The sequence below is a fragment of the Nicotiana sylvestris genome, chromosome 7, assembly GCF_000393655.2.
Source record: "Nicotiana sylvestris chromosome 7, ASM39365v2, whole genome shotgun sequence".
NCBI classification, from domain to species: domain Eukaryota; kingdom Viridiplantae; phylum Streptophyta; class Magnoliopsida; order Solanales; family Solanaceae; genus Nicotiana; species Nicotiana sylvestris.
The window spans coordinates 108340518-108362985 of NC_091063.1; the positions used below are offsets into that span (position 1 = coordinate 108340518).

A 22468-nucleotide genomic window follows, 5' to 3' on the forward strand; every position below is an offset into this window, starting at 1 on the left:
CCCTTTTACCTCCTCCTCTCCCTCAATCCTCACCCCATCCACGACTAAGGACTCTATGAAGCTTCTCCTTCGATTTGCAACCCCACCCTGTGGAAAAATTTGGTATTCGAATCCCCTTCCTTTAACCATAACGCCCTCGATATTTTTCCGCCAACTAGTCTCCTGAGCTATTGCTAACTCGACTATTTCCCTCTTAACCTCCCCCAATCTCTCTTTCTCAGATTCATCTAACTCCCTCGCCCCTTCCCCTCTCTCTAGATTCCCCAATTCATGCATAAGCTCCCTCATTTTAACCTCTACCCTCGCAAAAACCTCCTTATTCCACCTAATAATATCTCCCTTGAGCAATTTAAGTTTCTTCGAAAGACGGAATAAAGGTGTCCCTGATACCCCGTAGCTTGTCCACCGTTCTTTCACCTTGTCACCAAATCCTGGCACCTTCAACCACATGTTCTCGAATCGGAAGGGAGCACACCCCCTACCTCTACATCCATCTAGCAAGATAGGCAAATGATCCGAAGTCAGCCTAGGTAAAGGAATCTGCAACACATTCGGCACCAGCTCATCCCAGGAGGGCGATATCAGAAATCTATCAAGTCTAGACCTTGAGTTGGAATCCTTCGCTCTGGCCCAAGTAAATCTTTCCCCTGACAGAGGAAGATCAATGAGAAAGTGATCATTGATGAAGTCAGAAAACTCCTCCATGGCCCTCGAAATCATACTACACCCTAATCTCTCCTCCGGGAATCTAATAGTGTTAAAGTCTCCCCCCAGGACCCATGGAATGTCCCATTACCCCATCATATTGGCCAGTTCCTCCCAGAAAAACACCTTTGACCCTTCTCCTACCGGTCCGTACACTCCCCCAAATCCCACTCCATCCCACTCACTCTATCTTTGACAAGAGCTGCTAAAGAAAAAACTCCCTTCTTAATCTCCTTTACCTCCAAGCTTCTATCATCCCACATTAGAAGAATGCCCCCGGCACTTCCCACTGCTGGAACCCAGTCATATTTTACCCAACTACCTCCCCAGACACTCCTCACAATCACATCCGACAAAACTTCCATTTTTGTCTCCTGAAAGCAAACTAGGTTAGCATCCACTTTCTAACTCCCACTTTGATGATGACCCTTTTGTTTGGGTCATTCATCCCCCTCACATTCCATGAAAGAATTTTAACTTCCATAAAAAACAATATCCCCCTTCTCCCCACCCCCTCTAACCGAGCTCCCTTCCTCCCTGTCACACACCCGGCCCCTTCTTCGGTACACCACTACACCCCCTAAATTATTTTGCTTTGCACCTTGACCCAACTCCCTCCCTGCACCATTATAACAAGATTGTTGCTTAATCTCCCTCAACAGTTCTAACATTCTATCTTCCTTCCCTTCAAAAGAAACACCTAGAAACTTCCCAAAGTTTAATAGTTTATCCTCCATCCAAAAAGACATATCCCCTCCTCCAATCCGTGACGAGATTGGACAGACGTCTTCTATATGTACCCTTTCCTTGCCCCTACCGGAGGAATACAAGACCATAGCATTGTTAGCAATAGGAACTTTAGGTGCCGAAAGAATCTCGCCATTTCCTTGAGGGGTACCAATCTCTGAAATTAGGACCCCGCTGCTACAGGAATGACCAGGAATACCAGTAGGGTAGCAGGAAAGAGGAGAGCATGGAGCCCTTAGCGGCATCTTAACTGGAAATTCAGGTCCGGCACTAACATCAGATGGGGCATGCTCAACGATCTTCCCAGAAGAAGAAGAAGCTTGAAGTGTTGCCTCAACACAACTAAGCCCAGGAGCAGATGGGGGGCGATGGGACTGGGTCCATCAGAGGCTGGAGGCCGTGGAATAACAGCACCATCTATAGCCGGTGCCGCCCCTGGAGCAGCGACCATCGTAGAAGGGCGAAGGTCACTAGAGCTCGGTGCAGAAATGCCACTGTGTGTAGCACCATTGACAGAAGAAGTAAGAACGACTGTTCCCATATGCTTAGGAGCCTTAATAGACGCAACTTGAAATAATTTGGGCCCCTTAGGATCAATTCTAATAGAATTGGGAAAAGTTGCTGGGCCCATGTAAGGAGGCCCAGGCCTATACTTGCTGAAAACTTGCTTGGCCCTAGGATAATTAGAAGATGACCGACCCATTCTACCTTTCCAGCCCGCATCACTAATCCATTCACGTCTTTCCCTCCTGTTGAAATTTTGCCTTCTCCCAAATTCAAACCTCCCGTCTCTTCTCGATCTAACATCTTATTCCGGCTTAGACCACTGATCCGGTGAGCCCTCCCATCCCCTCAAAGACTGTTTTCTCCTCCCTTCCCTTCTATTTGACCTTCCCTTTTCTTCCGCCACTATCACAGACATAAAGATAGGGCGAAATTCAGGGTTCAACCACACTCTATAACTCAAGTAGCCATCTTCCACCACAGTGGAGACAGGGATTCTGCCCCCTTTCCTCACCACAATCTTCACTCGCGATAGATCATGTAGGCTGCAAGTGACATCAATAAAGCCCCCACAGATTTTCCCAATCTTCTTGAAAAGGTCAAGACACCAAAGATGCACCGGGAGACCCACCATGTTGGCCACCAATGTTTCGCCGGTGAAATGATGGTCGAGACACCCATCGTGCTCCACCCATCTGTCTAGGTGTAAAAAGTTCCCATCAAACCATCTGTTTCCTCTAACAAGAATTTCTGAAGCTCGAGACTCGTCGAGAAATCGAAAGAGATATTGCGTATCCCCCAGTTGCGTTATTTTCAACCCGTCATTGACGTTCCATGCATCTGCTGACCAATCCCTGACAGCCTCTGGAGAACCAACCCATTTGGAGAAAGATCCAATCAGACAAGATTTCAAGAAACCCTTGCGCCTGAGAGTGTGCTCCTGCCCTACGCCGAGCTTTCAATGACATCTTCCCTCAAGATCTAGGGTTGGCCAAGAGGCAGCTTTGATAAAAGACATTTTTTCCAGTTTTCTAGATTCTAGGAAGAAGTAGGAGCTTCTCTTTGTAGAATCCATCATATTCTAAAAGCGGCTGTCCCAAAACCCTGGCCTAGAGGCTGCTTGAAGAAGAAGAAAGAGGTTTGGCTAGAAAAACCTGAAAAGAAAGTATATCAGTAATCACAGTGGGTGAAAACAGCATATAGGAAGGGAAGAAATATTTCCGATGCTGAGCAAAGGAAAACAGTCGTCGGAATCTGGGGTATAATCGCCGGAAAATAGAAAAAGTCGTCGGAATTTGGTGAAACTAAGATGGGTAGGCTCGGAAAAACATGTCGAGAAGGCTGTGTGAAGAAAAGATTTTGAAAAGATGCCGGAGTGAGCCACACGCGCCGGCGCGTGGCTGAATCTCGCCGGAAAAAGCAGGCCTTTTGGCCGCGCTTGAGGGCGCGTGGGGGCTTGGCTGCCGGAGAAACTACTGGGGTTTGGTTGCGGGAAACTTGACTCTCAATGGGGGTGATGGAGTCCAAGCAAGAAGAAGAGAGAGAAGAGCCTCGGGGAAAGTGCCTGGGAGCATTCTCAACAGATTACTGTTTTTCTATTGAAACTTAGATAACTCAAGTTTGTAACATTTCACCTGAGTAATTCATCTTAAATTTATTATTATAATTATATATTTGTTGCCTTTTCTGGTTCCAATGAGGTGCTCTAGTGTCCAAACATGGGTTGTGAAATTAAAAAAGAACAAAAAGTGTTGGTTGGGAGACAAACTGATGGTAGCAAGCATGTATCCACTTGGAGTCCTTCCGGTGTAATTATGAACCTAGTGCCAGGTGTGTCTGTTTGTAATTGTTCCATGACTCGTGTTCTAAATCACAAGGACAGACACCTATATTTCTGATACAAATGATTTCTAGCTTTTGTTTGGTCATCAATATGAGTCATTAACTATATCCTTATGATCTGGTTATTTGTAGTGTTCACTATTTCGCTTCTTGGTGGTACTAGATGTTTTTTGCAACTTCAATCTTGCATGTGCACCTCATGCAATGGGAGAATGAAAGTTCCGTTCAAGATGCTGTCAACAGATGCAATGCAATATGGAAATCTATTGAATCAGAAAAAGTGAGTCCAGTGCCTTTACTTCTTTCTCTGTGTATGTACTGTGGAGTCCTTTTGCAGAGAATAGGAACATTTGTTCCTTTCTTTACTACAATAGCTTCGCTTGTGAACATTTTTGAATCTACATATTGAATGGATTCAATGCTGAGACAATTTCATACAATTCTTTTTATGAATGCTGATTTTGAAAATGGGGCTTTTGAAGTCAACTGATGTTCTATTTCTTCTTTCGAATTTAAAAGAGACAGCAATGCCTTGGTTTGCTATTTTACAACGAGCTGTTGCATGTATTTTATCTACTCCGGATATGCGACTACAAGAATGCTGCTCAACATGTTGACAAATTGGATGCTGCTATGAAGTGTGATCTACAGAAGACACAACAGATCAAGGAACTGACTAAGGAGCTTGATGCAGTCAATGAAAGTCTTTCTCGTTCTGATTTGAATTACAGAGACAGATCTGCTCTCTCTGGAAGACAAGCTCACCTTGAGGAGCAACTTAATAACTTAACAGGAAATGGCAAAGAATTTTCTGAACCGATATACTTTGGAAGTGTGAGACGGACGTGGGAAGACAAGCTTGAATTGGCGCCACCTCCTATTGATGGAGAATGGCTACCTAAAGGTGCTATTTATGCGCTGGTAGACCTTACGGTAGTTGTTTTTAACCGTCCAAAAGGACTTTTTAAGGAGTGCGTAAAGAGGATTCAGTCTGGCCTGCAAACTATTCAAGGTTGGTTCTGTGAAGCTGGGTGCATTAGGCTCTATATCTTTCACACTGTTTTACATTTGTCAGCCTTCTGATAGTTAGTACTTGGTTTTCTAATTTGGTACATGGGTTTCATCACACTTGGCAGCTTTGGGTAGCAACCTTAACTTTCAGGGTAATGGATCTGTCATGCATGTTTCCATATTTGGAGGATTAACTGATTTTTTTTTTCAACCTTTATTCTTTACCATGTAACCAAACTTCGACGACGGAATGCTTTTGGTCTAGCAAATCACGGGTTTGGTACAATATGTCACAACTTGCCGTACTACTAAATTATACTGTCAACTTAGTGCTCCAAACTCTCAATTTATGGCCAATTTTCTTTTTCTCTAAATCTTCCTTAAATCTTGAAATTGTTTGTACTTCCCATGATTCTAATTGACCATCTTAATTTGTTAAACATTGGAACTAAGTTATTTGAGGATCTTCTATAATTTAAGATAGAAACCTATCCTAGAGAAGGTATCAATAATGTTGAATCAACTGATCTAAATGAGCAATCCTCCAGCAATTACATTTTTGGTTAAGACTGCGTGAAGTGAACTCATTATTGTCCATGAACGGAAACAACTATTGTTTTAAGTTTGTTCTATAGGTTCTCTAGTCTTAGCAGTTTGTTCATGGGGTTTACTGTAAATTTTTTGTCCTTGCCCTGGGCCTAGCTAGATGTCGTATTTAGATAGGAACTGGAAATTACTATTAACCTTTCTGTTAAATTCCAATATCGTAAGCTTCTTGTTGGTAGAGCCTGTAAGTTTTCGTATTTGTCTTGAAAATTTTGCAAAAACACACAAATCAGCCCCTTAGCTAGAGAATGCGTTCTAGCAATTTATTTTTATTCCATCTGGTTTAGATTCTATTCTCATGTCTGAATTCTGAATTGTTATATTCATGCAGAGGAGCTAGAAAAGCTTGGGATTAGTGATGGAGTGAGAGGTAAGTGCGCTTGTTTCTATCTTAGATGGATTGATTTTTATCTTCCTTAAGCGATGTAGATCATTTAGATATCATCATCACTATTTTCTATCTTTGGTTTTGTTTCTCTTTTAGTAAGAAATAAAATCCTGTCTATCAATTAAGGATAATCATTCTATCTTCTAGCTAGAATGATAGTTAAAAATAAGGTCTTATTGAGCCCTATCTTTTTGGATAGAGATAGATTTTAGTATTTTCAAGAGTTTTAATATTCTAAAATCCATATCCTATAAATAGGAATTTCATGTACTTTATTTTGATGGGACTTGATTAATATTTGCTCATTTGGTATTACAACTTCTCTTTTTATCTCATTTTTCTTCCTCCCTTCTTCCTTCTTTCCCTCTCTTTATCTCTCTCTCCTTCTCTCGTTCTCTTCTCTCTCTTCTCTTCTTTCTCTCATTCCTCTCTCATTCTCCTGCCTTTTCTCCCTTCTTCTCTTAATAGTGCTACAACCTACAATTTGATATCAGTACGGGTAGGCGTCGATCGGTTCAATTCAGTTCTCAAAAAGATCAATTTGGTTTGTTCAGTTTTCGGTTTTTGATTAGGTGAACTGAAAACCAAACCGAAATTAATTTGGTTTTTTCGTTTTTTAAAAGTTCGGATTGGTCAGTTTTGGGCTTGGTTCCTCGGTTTGGACAAAATAGGCTTCAGGTGTAATTCTTTTCAAAAGTTACCCTTTTCTCAAAAAAGGTGTTATATTGAACTCAAATATCCAGCAATGACACAAGTAAATGAATAATGTGGACTAGCCCTTTATATTTCTATGTAATCAAATACTGTAAAAATAAGTTGTACACTGAAAAAAGAAAACAAGAATCTCAAATGTTATTGAACATGAAATTAATTAATTGTGTTTTATAAAACAATAATATAAAAAAAGAAGATTCTTTTAAGTTGAGACATACTATATTACTAATGCATAACATTTCTTCACCTTCAGTCATGGAGAACTCTTCCTGCGAGTCAGAGTATTTGAGAGTATAACTTGATACATTCTTCTTGCATTAATCCAATCTCTGTAATAGATGAGATGAAAGTTCTTCGTCATAGTTGCACATCCATGGAATCTGACAATTTTGAAGGTTTATTTTTTGTGTTCTGGGCCGCTCCGAGCTCTCTAACCTGGGGGTTTGGCACTAGTTTTATGCGGATTCTTGGAGAGGGGAGGTCATGGAACCCTATAGAACACTAACCAACCGAGGCCCCTTAAGAAGGGGGCTGAACAGGCTTCGGGTTGTCCCTTTGCAGGTTGGGCCATGCCAATTCCTCCCATTTGACATGTATACTAGACTAGTCGCTGCTAAGTTGCAAGAGTTCTAAATTGTTTAAAATCTCTAACTTATAAATAAAACCCTCCTGTACTTTGTTGAGGTGACTTATACTCCCTCCGTTCCAATTTATGTGAACCTGTTTGACTGGACACGGAGTTTAAGAAAAAAATGAAGACTTTTGGAATTTGTGGTCCTAAACAAGCCAAAAAAGGCCCAAAGTATTTGTGTGGTTATAAAAGCTTCTCATTAAGGGTAGAATTGTAAGTTTAAGCTAAATTATTTCTAAATTTAGAAAGAGGTCATTCTTTTTAGAACGGACCAAAAAGGAAATAGGTTCACATAAACTGGAACGGAGGGAGTATAATATTATATAAATTGATTTTATGATTATGATTTCTTGCTCTATCTCTTTGTCCTCCCTCTTCATTCTTTTCCCTCTTTTTCTCTCTCTTCTTTCTCTCATTTTTCTCAATCTTCCTCTCGTACTTCTCTATTCTTCCCCGTTCTGCCATTTCTCATTCCTTCTTAGTGTATCAATACGCATCTAACAAATAGTCCACTTCACTATGCAAAATTTCAATTTTGTGGAGAAGAAAGGGATTTCATAATATGGTCAGTGATTATTTAAATTGTTGGTACATGTGATTTCTGCAGTGTGTCATGCTATAGGTATTTTCTTACATTGCTTTACAACTTTTTTCTGCAATTTTCTTGAGCCAGAAGTAGATTTGCAACACTCTGCCATTTGGATTTCTAGTGTCTATTTGATGCTCCGAATGCACTTCCTTGAAAACAAAGTAGCAGTTGATCTTACACGTTCTGAATTTATTGAAGCGCAAGAGGTTTGCTTTCTATCTCTGTCTATTTTGCTCATTGACATACAATATCTTAAAGCTCTATGGAGTATTTATTAAAAAATGAAATGTGATCAGCTTACTAATTTTAAATTTTTAATGAGGTTAATAATGTAGTAGCTTACTAAAACGTTGTACCAGTGAAAATCATGGGTTTCCACGAGTGGAGAAGAGTGGCTTTGTCAAGAATGTTGAGGGTTTAAAATGCTGGAATTAGATTAGAGTATTAGAATTGTTAAGTTCGTATTTATTAGATGTTCTACACAATGGACAATATCATGTGTTTTGTGTCTTAACACCTATGTAGCTGTTTTGTATTCATTAAATAATCAAATAAAAAATATATCTTCTCTTTTATTTTCTCACATATCATCTGCGATCTTGTTAGAGACTTAAGTAGTTTTCATTTGCTGGCTACAGCCTTATACAGTATGCTCGCTTAAAGCTTTTTTGTCTTTTTTCCTCTTTCTTGTAACTCTTCTAGTGACACCACTGTCTTTTTCGTTCCAATGGCACCACACTTCCTCGCAGTGATAATTCTGGTAGCACCACATCAAACTACCATGTCGGCTAATTTAAGTAACTTCTGGTTGAAATTCTTTTGATCAAAGCTTTTTAATGTGATTCTCGCTGCTAAGACATTCCCAGTAAGATTCAGGTGACTTAAGCTTTTCCAACAAGGTTTCAATGATACTATCCAACAGGTTCTTCGGCATCTGTCATGGTTAGCATTTACTTTCAATCTTTCATAAGAAACAAACTGAAGTTGGTTTTCCCATTTTATGTTTTAGTGGGCATGTAAGAATATTGGAAATATTAAGTTCTGTTAGATGTTATCCCACATTGGGCTAATATCATATCTGTCTTGTGGTTAACACTCATAAATAGGTGTACTTTGTAGTCATCGAATCATCAAGTTCTCAACATATCTTCTTCTTTTCTCTTATTTTCGGGGCTTAATTGACTGTTCTTTGCGTTTCGTCTTTTAACACTATTTGTTAGCCTGCTTATAAGAAACTGATGCATTTTTCTTCTTGTATTCTAACAAGCGACTGGTAACATGTAGAGGAACAGATTTACTATAGAAGCCATTTTTCCCCTTCTCCCCTCCTTTGTGTTTTTATGTTTCTTGCTCTTCATTTTTTTTTCTTTGAATAGGTAACTTGAAAGTACAATTGATAGCCAGCAAAGCTGAAGAATTACACCAAAAAAAGTGGGAACTATAAGAGAATGTTGAGAACAGAGAAAATCTACCATGGCTTCTGTCTCTAAAATGTATGCCAAGCTCATTTTACACCAAATTATGCAAAAATATACATTTATGTTTGAGCCTAACCACATTCTCCATCTTATCTTCAAAAACTCTAGCATTACATTCCCTCCAGATAACCCACCAGATGACATAAGGGAATGGTGTTCCAGATTTTATAGGATGATTTAGACATACCTCTTTTCCACCAAACAAAAAGGAAATCCACTGTAGATCTTGGAGAACATTTCATGCCCAAAGTAGTAAAGAAGAAATACCATATCTGACTAGTTAATTTGCAGTGAATAAAGAGGTGATTGACTTCCTCGTCCTCTACTTTACGCAGTGAACATCTTTTGCATAGAGAGATGCCTCGCTTTTGTAGATTGTTAAGAGTGAGGCATTTTCTCACCGCTACATGCCAAGAATATGATCGCCCTTTGTAGGGGGCCTTGTTCTTCCCTATAGTTTCCCATGACCAAGGTTTAAAGAGGGAGAAGTGGATAATAAAGCTGGAATAGTAGCTCCTTACAGAAAAAATACCTCTGTGGTGAGATTTTGGGAACAGGAATCTGGTTTAGAAATCAGAGGAACACCGTTAAGGAGAAGTGACAATTGTGTGTAGTCCTCTAGTTCTCAATCGTTGAAATCTCTTCTGAAAATAACGCACCAAGCCTGAGTTTTGCCAGATGTGCGCAGTGGTAGAGTTAGGACATAAAGAGCATCTGTAGAGTCCAGGGTAAGTGTCCATCAGAGGCGAAGGGCCAAACCAAGTATCTTGCCAGAATCTAATTTTTCTACCATCCCCAACTCTTAAAGAAGATAGACCCGGAAAATATCCAATGTTTCTGTTTGATAATTAGTAGGTGTGTAAATAAGTATAGTTCCACATGGAATAAGATTAATGTATTTGTTATAAATAGGGGTCCTTGTATTATAGTTAAACATATCAATAATATATTTTTTCCCGGTGTATTATTTCTCACATGGTATCAAAGCTATAGTGCTAAATACTCGCTGTGCAATCTACCACTGATTCCGGGAAGAAACATTCACCGTGCAACTTTTCCGTTGACTGTTTGCGTCAAAGTCACTATTTATCAGTATTGTGCACAAGCCAACATCACCACAAGGTCCGCTGTAGTCTTGCGACTAATCCCCATCAAACCCACCGGAAATCTCCTCCCCGTGCGCCCTCACGCGCCGGACAAACAAGGAATTTTCCGGCGATATATGCTACATGTGCCGGGCGCATGAGCCACCTTCCGGCCAGTTTCCGACAAAACTTCTTTAGGAAAGCTTACTTGGACAGTGATTCCGAGTCCACTAGTACTATTTCTTATAGATTCCAACAACTTTGGATTTTTTCGTGAGCTGCAACAAATTTTCCGGTGTGAACAGTATTTTGTCTCGTTTGAGCAGTGCTTTTTGGAATTTCCTAGTTTTGTTAGGTTCTTCTGAAGCTATTCTCATGACTTCTTGAAGTTGATCACGGATTTGGTCAATTAGAACTCACTTCAATCCAATAATGTCTTTCAATTTGGACACTTTTGGTTCCAAAAATAGTGGAGTTGTAAATTCAGCCTTTATGATTACTTCTGAACCCCTACTTGGGTGTTCAAATTATTTAGTAAGCCTTCATCTGTCGAGTTGTGATGTAAAGGTCAAGGTGTTCAAGATCACTTAACCAAAAAGGCTAGTGAGGGAGATGAAAAGGCCAAAGCACTTTGTGAAAAGATTGATGCTTAATTATGTAGTATCCTGTGGTAATCCATTGATTTCAAGTTGATGCCTTTGTTTCGTTCATTCCAGACATGTCATTTAGTTTGGGAAAAGGCTCGTACTTCATACACTAGTGACATATCTCATTTCTATGATGTGATATCACATATGTCAACTTTGAAGAAACAAGAATTGGATATGTCTACTTACTTGGGACAAGTACACGCAGTCATAGAGGAATTTGAGAAGTTGATGCAAGTTTCTGCTGGTGTTGAAAAACAACAAGAACAACGATAGAAGATGTTTCTAGTTCTTACACTTGTTGGACTTCCTAATAACTTTGATTCAGTATGCGACCAGATTTTTGCTGCAACGCCAAGTCCCACCATGATCTCATCACAGACAGCTGACTCCTCTATTCTCGCATTCCAACCAGTGGAAAATCGGGCATCTCAGACTGTGGAGAATAGACGAGGAGGAGGCCGTTTTGGAAAGTCTCGACCTAAGTGTTTTTATTGTAATAAACTCGACCTTAATTTACCTCTTCCGACCACATTGATATATTTGAGGTCTTACCTATACCAACTCTTGAGGAGTTTACTATAGCCCATTCTACATCCTCAGCCATAAAAGTCTTACCCATACTAACCATTAAGGAATCTAGTGTTGCTCCTCCTACATCCCCAGCCGCAGGAAAACCACTCTTGATTTATTATCATCACTTGCGTCCAGCATCAGGCCTAGTTGATTTACGCTCTGCACCTGACCTTGCTCCTACTACAGACTTGTCTCTTCCTAGTCCATGGATTGTACTTCAGGAAGGTATACGGTGCACACTTAATCCTAATTGACAATATGTCGGTTTAAGTTATCATCGTCTGTCATCACCCTATTATGCTTTTATATCTTCTTTGTCCCCTGTTTCCATTCCTAAGCTACAGGTGAAGTATTGTCTCATTCGGAATGATGACACGATATGATTAATGAGATATGTGCTTTACATACGAGTGGTATGTGGGAACTTGTTCCTCTTCCTTCAGGTAAATCTACTATTGGTTATCGTTTATTTTATGCAGTCAACGTTGGTTCGGTTGGCTAGGTTGATCAACTTAACGCCGATCTTGTTGCCAAAGGGTATACTCAGACATTTGGGCTCGATTATAGTGATACTTTCTCTCCTATGGCTAAAATAGCATCAGTTTGCCTTTTTCTATCCATGGCTGATGTTCGCCATTTGCCTCTCTATTAGTTGGATATTAAGAATGCTTTTCTTCATAGTGACCTTGAGGATGAAGATTATATGGAGCAACCACCTGGTTTTGTTTCTCAGGGGGAGTCTAGTGGCCGTGTATGTCGCTTGCGCTGGTCACTTTATGGTCTAAAGCAGTCTCCTCGAGCCTGATTTGGTAAGTTCAACACATTTATTTAGGAGTTTGGCATGACTCGTAGTAAAGCTGATCACTTTGTGTTTTATTGGTATTCTGCTTCAAATCTCTGTATTTATCTGGTGGTTTATGTTGATATTGTTATTACTAGCAATGGTCAGGATTGTACTAAATTGAAGCAACATCTCTTTCAACACTTTTAGACTAGGGATCTGGGTAGACTAAAGTATTTTCTAGGTATTAATGTCGCTCAGTCTAGATCAGGTATTGTGATCTCACAATGGAAGTATGCCTTAGACATTCTTGAGGAGACATGAATGACAAGATGTAGACATGTTGACACTTCTATGGATCCGAATTCTACATTTCCGCCAGCTAAGGACAGGGGAGGCCGTTTAGCGATCATGCAAGATATATGCGGCCGGTTGGTAAATTAATTTACCTCACAATAATTGGACCTGACTTATTTTTCCATGAGTGTTATGAGTGAGTTTATGGATTCTCATGTGATATTCATTGGGATGCAGTTGTCTGCATTCTTCGGTATATAAAATTAGCTTCAGGCAAAGGGTTATTGTTTGAGGATCGAGGCCATGAGCAGATCGTTGGATACTTAGATGCTGATTGGGCAGGATTACCTTCTGATAGACGTTCTACGTCTAGATATTATGTTTTAGTTGAAGGTAGTTTGGTATTTTGGAAGAGCAAGAAACAGAGTGTAGTTGCTCGGTCTAGTGCAGAAGTAGAATATCGAGCAATGGTTATGGCAACATGTGAGCTAGTTTAGATCAAATAGTTGCTCAAAGAGTTGAAATTTAGTGAAATTAGCCGGATGGAATTTGTGTGTGATAATCAAGCTGCCCTTCATATTGCATCAAATTCGGTATTCCATGGGAGAACTGAACACATTGAGACTAACTGTCACTTTGTCAGAGAAAAGATACTCTCATGAGATATTGCTACAAAGTTTGTGATGTCGAATGATCAGCTTGCAAATGTTTTCACCAAGTCCCTCACTGGTTCTCGTACTAGTTACATATGTAACAAACTCGGTACATATGATCTGTATACACCGACTTGAGGGGGAATGTTAGATAGTTAGTAGTTGTGTAAATAAGTATAGTCCCACGTAAAATAGTAGTGTATGTATTGTGTATTATTATAAATAAGAGTCCTTGTATTCTAGTGAAACAAATCAATAATATAATTTTTTTTCCTGTGTATTGTTTCACACCCTAATAATTTTCCAAATAGCATGGCCAAGAGGAGAGGGGGGAGGTGTAGAAATCCACCGGCTAAGCAAGCTATATATGGAGTTGATAATTTTTCTTGAGTGAGTGTTTTCCTCCGAGTTAAAATACCTTTGACCATTTTGTACAAGAAGCTTTTCTTATGGGGTTTGAATCCCTTGCACCCAAAGCACCAATTTCTTATCAAGGATGATATTTTTGCAACTCACAGGTTGAATGCTTCTTGTCTTTGTTGCCATGCCATTAAACAAGAAGATTTTCTTATAAGTTTTCAATCCCTTATGCCGAATCCACCAATTTCTTATCATGGATGACATTTTTCCAACTCATAGATTGAAGGCTTCTTATCTTTGTTGCCGTGCCATAAAATGTCCCTCATGACTGGCCAAGCTTCTTTGATATAAAAGAGGGAAGGGGAAAGAAAACCATAGTGTAAGTAGGCAAAACATCTTTACAAGAGAGAAATTGTCTTTTCCAGCCGGATGATTTCTTCTTGCATTTTCCCAGATTCTTTCGCAAATGGAGATGGAAGTAGATTTGGCTCCCAAAGGAAGCCCAATATATGTAGGACGAACCACAACCCAAAAGTTGAGCAAAAGGTTGGATGTTTGAGACATTGTTAACCGAGAAAAGTTGACTTAAAAAAGTTGACATGAATATCGGAGGTGCTTCGCTGGTTAATAGAATAACCTCCAAAAAGAGAACATGCAATATATCGACATCACGTAGAATTGTGAGAAATAGCATGGGAAATACTATTGATAATGCGTCTCAACTATATTCATCTAACACTACCCCTCAAGCCGGTGCACACAAATCATATATACCGAGCTTGTTACAAATATAACTAATACGCGAGGACCAATGGGGACCAGTGAAAATATCTGCAAGCTGATTATTTAACTTCACAAATTTTGTACATCTCATGAGAGTATTTGTTCTCTGACAAAGTGATAGTCAATCTCAATGTGTTAAGTCCTCTCATGCAGCACCATATTTGACGTACCAGATCTCAATGTGTTAAGTCCTCTCATGGAGCACCCAATAGTTATGTTCGAGATTTTCAACCATTTATTTCCAAGTTGCACTCCAAGGCGTTGAAGTGTGTTTTTCTTGGGCTATTCTCGCTTTTAGAAGTCTATCGGAAATAACATCTCTGCCAGTCTATGGTAGGGCTTACTGCTCCCAAACCCCACTTGTGGGATTACACTGGGTTTGTTTTCGTTGTTGTTGTTGTTGTTGTTGTTGTTGTATTCTCGCATTCAGAAGGGATATAGATGTTATTCTACTGAACTTGGCAAATATCTAGTGTCAATCGATGTGGTATATTTAGAGACTACTATTCTTCTAGGCATCGCCCATTTCTATAAGTTAGGGTGAGAAAGATGAGTGGTTCGTCCATGTTACCCGTGCTTTGACAGAACAATCATATGATGTTCCTCTTTGTCCTAGTTCTTTTATTGAGCACCAATTGGCTATTGTGTCTTCAACACCTGCACCATCTACGCTAGAAAGACCACGAATTGTTCAAGGCTACTCGAGTAGGCGAGAGATGGATGGTGCATATCCGACATAATTCCTTCATCATCAGATCCTCCTCCGCTTGATCCTCCACAAAATTTTGACCTTCCTATTGCTCTTAGGAGTGGTACACATTGCAAATTCTCATATTCCATTGCTAACTTTGTTTCTTATGATCATTTATCTCATGCATCTAGTTGTTTGATTGCCTTTCTAGAGACTCTCTATCCCGAATACAATGAAGGAGGTCTTGAATCATCTTGGATGGCATGTCGTAATGCTTGAGGAGATATATGCATATAATGAAAATTACATTTTGGATTTGGTGAATTTACCCAAAGGAAAGAAAGTAGTAGGATGCAAGTGCACTCAAAGTTAATCTTGATGGCTCAATCGCTAGACTTAAGGCCAGACTTCTGGCTAAAGCCTATGCTAAAACTTATAGGATGGATTATTCCGACACCTTCTCCCTTGTAGCCAAGCTTACCTCTGTCCACTTGTATATTTCCTTAGGTTGCTTCTCAATATTGGTCTTTATATCAGTAGGATATTAAGAATGCATTCCTTTATTGGTGATCTCCATGAAGAGGTATATATGGACACTTGGGTTTGTTGCTCATGGCAAGTATGCGGAAGTTTGTCATTTCAGAAAATCTCTATATGGTCTAAAGCAAAGTCCTTGTGCCTAGTTTGGAAAATTTAGCGATGTAGTTTTGGAATTTAGATTGAATAGCAAGTGTGATCATTCAGTCTTTTACATACAGTCGGCGGTTGGATGATTGTGCAAGGATTTCTTCTCTCAAGAAGTTTTTAAATGCCAAGTTTCATACCGGATACAGACTTGGGGCAGTTGAAATACTTCTTCAGTGTAGACGTAGCAAGAAGCAAGAAAGGGTTTTTTTTGTCCCAAAGAAAGTATGTACTTGACCTACTTGTAGAAATTGAAAAGTTGGGAGCCAAGACGTGTGGCACACTAATGGTTCCTAATGTATATCTTACTAAGGATTATGGTGACCCCTTTGATGATCTGAAAAGATACAAAAGATTAGTTGGGACCTTAAAGAACCTTATGGTGACCTGTCTAGATATTGCCTATGCAGTCAGTATTGTCAGAATCAATAGTCAAGCATTAGGCAGTCTTGATCTTGTGCTATTTTAAAGGAGCTCCTGGTCTTGGCATATTGCATATCGATCGGGACATACTCGTATTGAGTATTTTGCATATGTTGATTGGGCTGGATCGAGAATTGATGGAAGATTTACTACTGGCTACTGCGTCTTTGTTGGTGGATACCTGAGACCTTGGAGGAGTAAGAAATAAAATGTTGTACTCCCTCTGATTCAATTTAAATGATGTAATTTGACTTGGCACAAAGTTTAAGGAAAAAAAAAAGAATTTTGAAACCTGTGGTCCTAAAAGCTTAAGTGGCAAATATAGGGCCATGACATTTGTGTGGCTGTAAAAACTTTTTATTAAGGGTAAAGTGGGTAAAATGAAAAGTTCAAAGAATTGTTTCCGAATATAAATATGTGTCATCCTTTTTGGAACGGACTAATAAGGAAAATGTGTCTTTTAAATTGAAATAGAGGGAGTATCTCGATTTAGTGCAAAATCCGAGTATATAGCTATGCCTCAATCTAACATGTGACATACTATGAATATATCACCTTTTAGCCGAGGTTGATTTGAAGCTTTTGTTTCCCACAAAACTTTAGTGTGTAATCAGGCTGCTTTACACATTGCCGCAATTCCAGTTTACGTGAATGGACAAAACACATTGAAGCCGACTGTCACTTTTTCCTTGAGGAGATTCAAGAGAACATGATTTCTACACGCGATGTGAAGACAAGAGAGCAATTGAGTGATATATTCTTGAAGGTTTTAAATGGAACTAGGGTGGAATATCTTCGTAATAAGTTGGGCATGATTAATATCTATGTTCCAACTTGAGGGGAAGTGCTACAGAATGTACAGTGACACATCTTCATATTGTACACATAATACAATCATAGGATTTAGGGATTTTCTGATTTTGTTTTCTTAGATAGATTTACTTGTACACCTACAAATAACTCTCATTCTTGGAGTGATACTACAAGGAAATTGCTCCATTGTCTCTGTATTTTCAAGTTTTAATTTGTGTTTGTTCCTTTGGGAAATAAAAGAAGGGAAGGAAGAAAAACTTTTGAAAGGCCTATTCTTCTCAACTTTCCACAGGGTTTAAATTAAAAACTTCATGAGCCAAAGATGATTTAATACTCGGTATTTTCCTAATTTTGGGAGCATATCTTTTGACCCATTTAGAGACATCATCTATAGTCGAGGGAAGATTCTATATGTCGAAATCGGCGGAGTCTCCATGTCAGGGAAGAGAGGTAGAAAATCAGAAGAAACCAGAGGAGAGATTTCCTGCACTTTCAATAGTTGGAGATTTTTGCAGTTTTGCCCATTCTCGAATTGGAAGGAGCATTATAATGTGGGCTAACCGGAAATACTTTTGTAGATGAGTCTAAGTTGCTGATGGCTTGTCAGGCGGATTAGATAGAAAAGCTAAACTGGTTTTTGTTTGGGAGAAGTCATTGAGTGAGACCTAATCAAAAGCATAAGGCGCAATCAGGGTTTGAGATAAGATGAAGTGGGCTTCACCGACAGGTAGATCCATGTAGTAAATCATGGCGCACATGAACCCATGCTACTTGCTAGAATCCTGAAAAAGTATGTACATATTGTGTTTAAAATGGATATATATCATATTGTGAACCCATGTTCATGGCGAATTAAACAGTGCACTGATTTAGCTTAGGTCATTAAAGACTCGCTCATATAATTAATCACTATTAAAGATCTCTTTGTGAAAATAACCCTCATTTTACATTTGCGACCCTAGTTTTTATCTCCTTTGCTTTTGTTTCTTCCTGAAAAAGCTAAACTCAATTGGCACCTTTTTTTAGAGAAGTTTAATTTTCATCAGATAATATATTTTGTCTGTCCCAATTTATTTGACATTTTTTTCGCTTTTAGCTAGTCCCCAAAAGAATAGACAATTTATTTAGTTACAATTTAACTTTAAACTTCTTATTTTACTCTTAATGAAATGATTAAAAGCCACACAAATTTTTATAATTTGTTTTAGGCTATATTTCAAAAAAATTCATTTCTTTCTTAAACTCCGTGTATAGTTAAACACACTCACATAAATTGGGACAACTGGAATAATTAATATATGCGCCTATGTGACTTGTTAAGATTTTATTTCCTAATGTTGCTTCTAATTTTACTTGATCGATTGAATTGAAAGAAAAATCAAACTATCTTGGGTCAATGATTAGTTTGTTTTATATGGATCAACAACTTAGTAACTTGAGCGAGCTCAAAATCAACCGAACTGACCGGATGTACGTTCATATATTTGTGGCTTGTGACATGTCTATTTTAAAAAAGAGATAATGGTGCACCCATGGTTTTTAAATCCTGAATTCGTCTCTATACGCAGATGGTTGAGTTAGGCTAGGGATCAAGCTCGCCTTTTTGATGCGAAGCGACAATTTATACAAAAATATAAAATATTATATATATATATATATATATATAGCTAAAAACTCAATAACAATAATAATATATTAATAAATATATCAATTCAAAAAAAAAACAGAGCCTAAAAAGACACTCTTCTGCCTCTGCTGCTTGCTCCAAACAGAGCCAAAAAAAATAAGAGAAGAAGAAAGAGGAAGGGAAGAAAGAGCCTCTGCTCTGCTGGTCGAAAAACAGAGCACAAAAAATAAAAGACAAGAAGAAGAAGAAAGAAGAAAGAAGAAAACAAGAAGAAGACAACAATGGTTGAAGTCGAACTGTCGAAGAAAAAAGAAGAAGAGACAACAATGGTTACTGTCGCTGAAATAGAAGAAGAAGAAGAAAGGAGAAGAAAAAGAAAAGAAAAGAAAGAAACATACCTGGGTTACTGTCGCTGATGGCTGAAAATGAATCCCAAGCCCTAATTTTTCTGTTGCTAAGAAAAGGTCACTGAAGGACAAGAAGTGAAAAACCCAAGCCCTAATGTTTTAAAGTGTTTGCGCCTTTTTCTTTCTTTTTTTCAAATAGCGACGCCACAGCTCGCCTCTCGCTACACATGCAGAGGCGCTCGCCTTTTACAATCGCAACGCAGCAGAGCCAAAATAGCGCAGGCTACTCGCCTCGCCTCGCCTCACGCTATTAGCGCTGAGGCGAGCGCTATTTATAACACTGGGTGGAGGGTCTAGCACTGGTGAGTGGTAGGAAACAAGAAAGAAAATGAAAAAAGAAAAAAAATAAAGAAAATGAAAAAAGAAAATAAGAATTGGATCAATTTTATCAAATTTGGAGCGTTGAAATAAAACATTAGTTATGCATTTTTTAGTCTTCACATGCCTCATTTTGTTGGTAATACATGTGCGGACCACGTGGGCAAAGTAGTGTGTGTTAGATACACATGGGAAATATTTGGTGTGTAAGAGGTTTCTTGTGTTTGTGAGATATGTCAAAGGGATTTGGCCTCAAGCTCAGAGGGCAAACTATATATTCTGCCTTACTTTTAATATACACTTCACGACATGCATAAACACCCCATAAATATCAATGCACGGTCCTTACAAAAAAACATCAAGGATGTACATGAGGTGAATCAATGCATATGTTGGTGTATACAATATACCATAATGATTTCAGGTCCAAGGATCACATATACAACTTCCACATTAATAATTATTGACAAGCTAGTCAGTATCAATTAAGATTCTCTCATGCGAATCAAACAACTCAATGAACTCATTTTCCTTTGAGCCCCCAATTTTTTATTTTCTTAGTCTTTTCTATATTTGGTACGTGATGGAAAAGGTGTTGATGATTCCATTCTTATAGCATTTTCTTATATACTTATTTCGTGATTCTATTGAACTTTTTAAATACTTTCTTCATCCTTTTTGCAACCTAGATTTTTAGTAATTATGCAGTAGATTTTATACCCTTTGTCTTCCCTAGTTCGATAGTATTAGTGTTAGTACGATACCCTTTTATCCTTAGTTTGCTATTATCGTATTTCTTGTTTTGTTATTACTTGCCATCGGTACTTCCTTAGTTTGCTAGCAGTACTTCGTTCATATTCTCGTTTGCTACCTTGGATTTAGTATTCTAAATATATTGTCTTGTTATTACTTGTTATCGGTACCTCTTTCATATTCTCTGTTGCTATTTTCGATTTAGTTTTCTAGTTATATTATCTTGCTATTACTTGCTATCAGGGCTTCTTTTACCTTCTTTAGCCGAGGGTCTATCGAAAACAGTCTCTCTGCCTTTCCAAGGTGGAGGTAAGGTTGCGTACATCCTACCCTCCCAGACCCCACTTGTGGGATTACACTAGGTTGTTGTTATGCAGTAGATTTTATAATTTCATATAAGTGTGTAATTTTCATCATATGAACCTCTAGGATCAGATATGTAATTTACTATAAAAGCAAGGGGTTTTGCGAGTGATCTGTACCTTACTTTTGCCGATTTCAGTTTGGTATTTTTGGCCTTTGTCAATTTGGCAAACCATGATTCTATTTGTACATTGTACAGGAACTCGTGATTAATTGTGTTCTCACCCTTTCTTTATATAATGTGATACCATGCGTTAATTATATGATGGAAAGGCTAATAGAATCTTTTTGTTTTAATTTAGGCATTGATGCAGATGAGAAATTGGTATATTCGCTTTCCAACAATTTTACAAGTTTGTGAGTGTGTTATTGAAATGCTTAGAGGACAGTATGCACATTGTGTCGGCTGCTATGATGAAGCAATTTGTCATTTCCTTGAAGCTTCAAGGGTATGTATAAATTTGAATCCATATCAAAAGTATCTTCCCGTAATTTTTGGTAAGAGTATAAATCAGCTGTGTGCTTATTGTTTTTTGGGATAGAGATAAGATAGTTACACTATTCTTATATTCCTTTTCCCTCGTGTGGAGTAAACTTAACCAACAACTGATTTATGGAAGACAGATTATCTTGAGTTATGCATCTGGATTTATGCTTCTTGATGCATATGGACTTCTTTGCATCCTACTGCTGTAGGACAGAAGTGTAATATCACAAAGTCTGACTGTTCAAAAACTCCAATGTAAAAGGGAAGTACGGATATTATAAAGAATTTAACTGTTGCGTCTTGCTTGTGTCATATAAAAGATGATAACAAATTGCATTTTGATCATAAGAGGTAACTTATAATTTAATTTGAGCTCAAAAAAGTATCCTGATGAAAAAAGACTGAGCTACTGATAAAAAAAGTATTTAATTTGAGCTCAATTGTGAAAAATTGCTTGTACAGTGAATGTTTAGAAAAGAAGTTTGAGAAACTGCTTGGAAGTTCTCTCACTTTTAAAAGGTATATCTAAGGATGAATTAGATTGAACTCCTATTAACACATTGGTGTCCGCACTAATTGGAGAGATGAGGAGAAGTTGAAAGTTAATGCTCTTATTTGTGCAAGGGTTTGAGGTACAAATCCTGGGAGGAGGTTTCTATAGGGCGTTGTCTTGTTCGTCGGTCTCAACAAGTTCTCTCATCCTTCAGTCTTGAATAGATACTAACCAGTGTTTGTGGAAGTTCTTGGAGAATACCACATGTAAATGCATCAACACCGTTAAAATAAAGTTGCCTTCTTCACTTCAGCCGGTTTATTTTCTCCTTTTTTCACTTCTACCGGCTTGGTCAAAGATTCCATTTTTAGTACTTCTATTTCTGTGGATAGTTCTGCATCTGCTTGATGCTTCTTTAAGAAAAAGAGATATGAGCATATTTCTCTCACCTTTTCCTCTGTAGGTTGGCTGCTAACTCCCATTCCTGCCCCATTTATGCTACTAAATCCATTTGGTCAACCGTGAAGTTTGAGAAAGAGGTTTTCTTTTTCCTTATGTCTTTCCTTTTTATGAGTATATTCTTTTCCGTGCAGCTAAGTGAGAACAAATCAATGCAAGCCATGTGTTGTGTTTATGCAGCAATCTCTTACATCTGCATGGGAGATGCTGAATCCTCAGCAAAGGTTCGCACAGTTCCTGCTATTATGGAGATACATTTTTTTAAACTCTGTTTGCTGAGAACTTTTGTTCTGCAATAGGCCCTTGATATGATTGGACCAGTTTTAGGAGTGATGGATTCTTTCACGGGAGTGCGAGAGAAAACGAGTGTCCTTCTTGCTCATGGGTTTCTGCTGATGAGGCAGCAAAATCTACAAGAAGCAAGGTAGACCTCTTAACCAAAAATGTTCATTTTGGTGATTCTTGTGTTTTGATTTGGATTTTTGAGTTTAGGCTATTTCATGGAAACCAAGCCATGTTCTATTTCTCTGCAATGGTATGCTTAAGTACCGTC

General features: G+C 38.5%; 1 protein-coding gene across 4 annotated transcripts in view; it reads left to right on the forward strand.

The window, feature by feature from the left end:
* Window positions 1-22468, forward strand: part of LOC104212255 (sister chromatid cohesion protein SCC4) — a 72446-nt gene that overhangs the window by 10254 nt on the left and 39724 nt on the right. For 3 of the 4 annotated variants that reach the window (XR_011400977.1, XR_011400978.1, XM_070150808.1), the window contains exons 4-10: window positions 3962-4078; window positions 4318-4810; window positions 5747-5785; window positions 7822-7943; window positions 20779-20925; window positions 22050-22139; window positions 22215-22339. Coding sequence is in view for 2 of the 4 variants with exons in the window: in XM_070150808.1 (XP_070006909.1) it covers window positions 3962-4078; window positions 4318-4810; window positions 5747-5785; window positions 7822-7943; window positions 20779-20925; window positions 22050-22139; window positions 22215-22339 (1133 nt within the window). In the remaining 2 variants the exon portion in view is untranslated. The remainder of the gene's footprint in view (window positions 1-3961; window positions 4079-4317; window positions 4811-5746; window positions 5786-7821; window positions 7944-20778; window positions 20926-22049; window positions 22140-22214; window positions 22340-22468) is intronic. The other variant, XM_070150809.1, reaches the window with a different exon arrangement.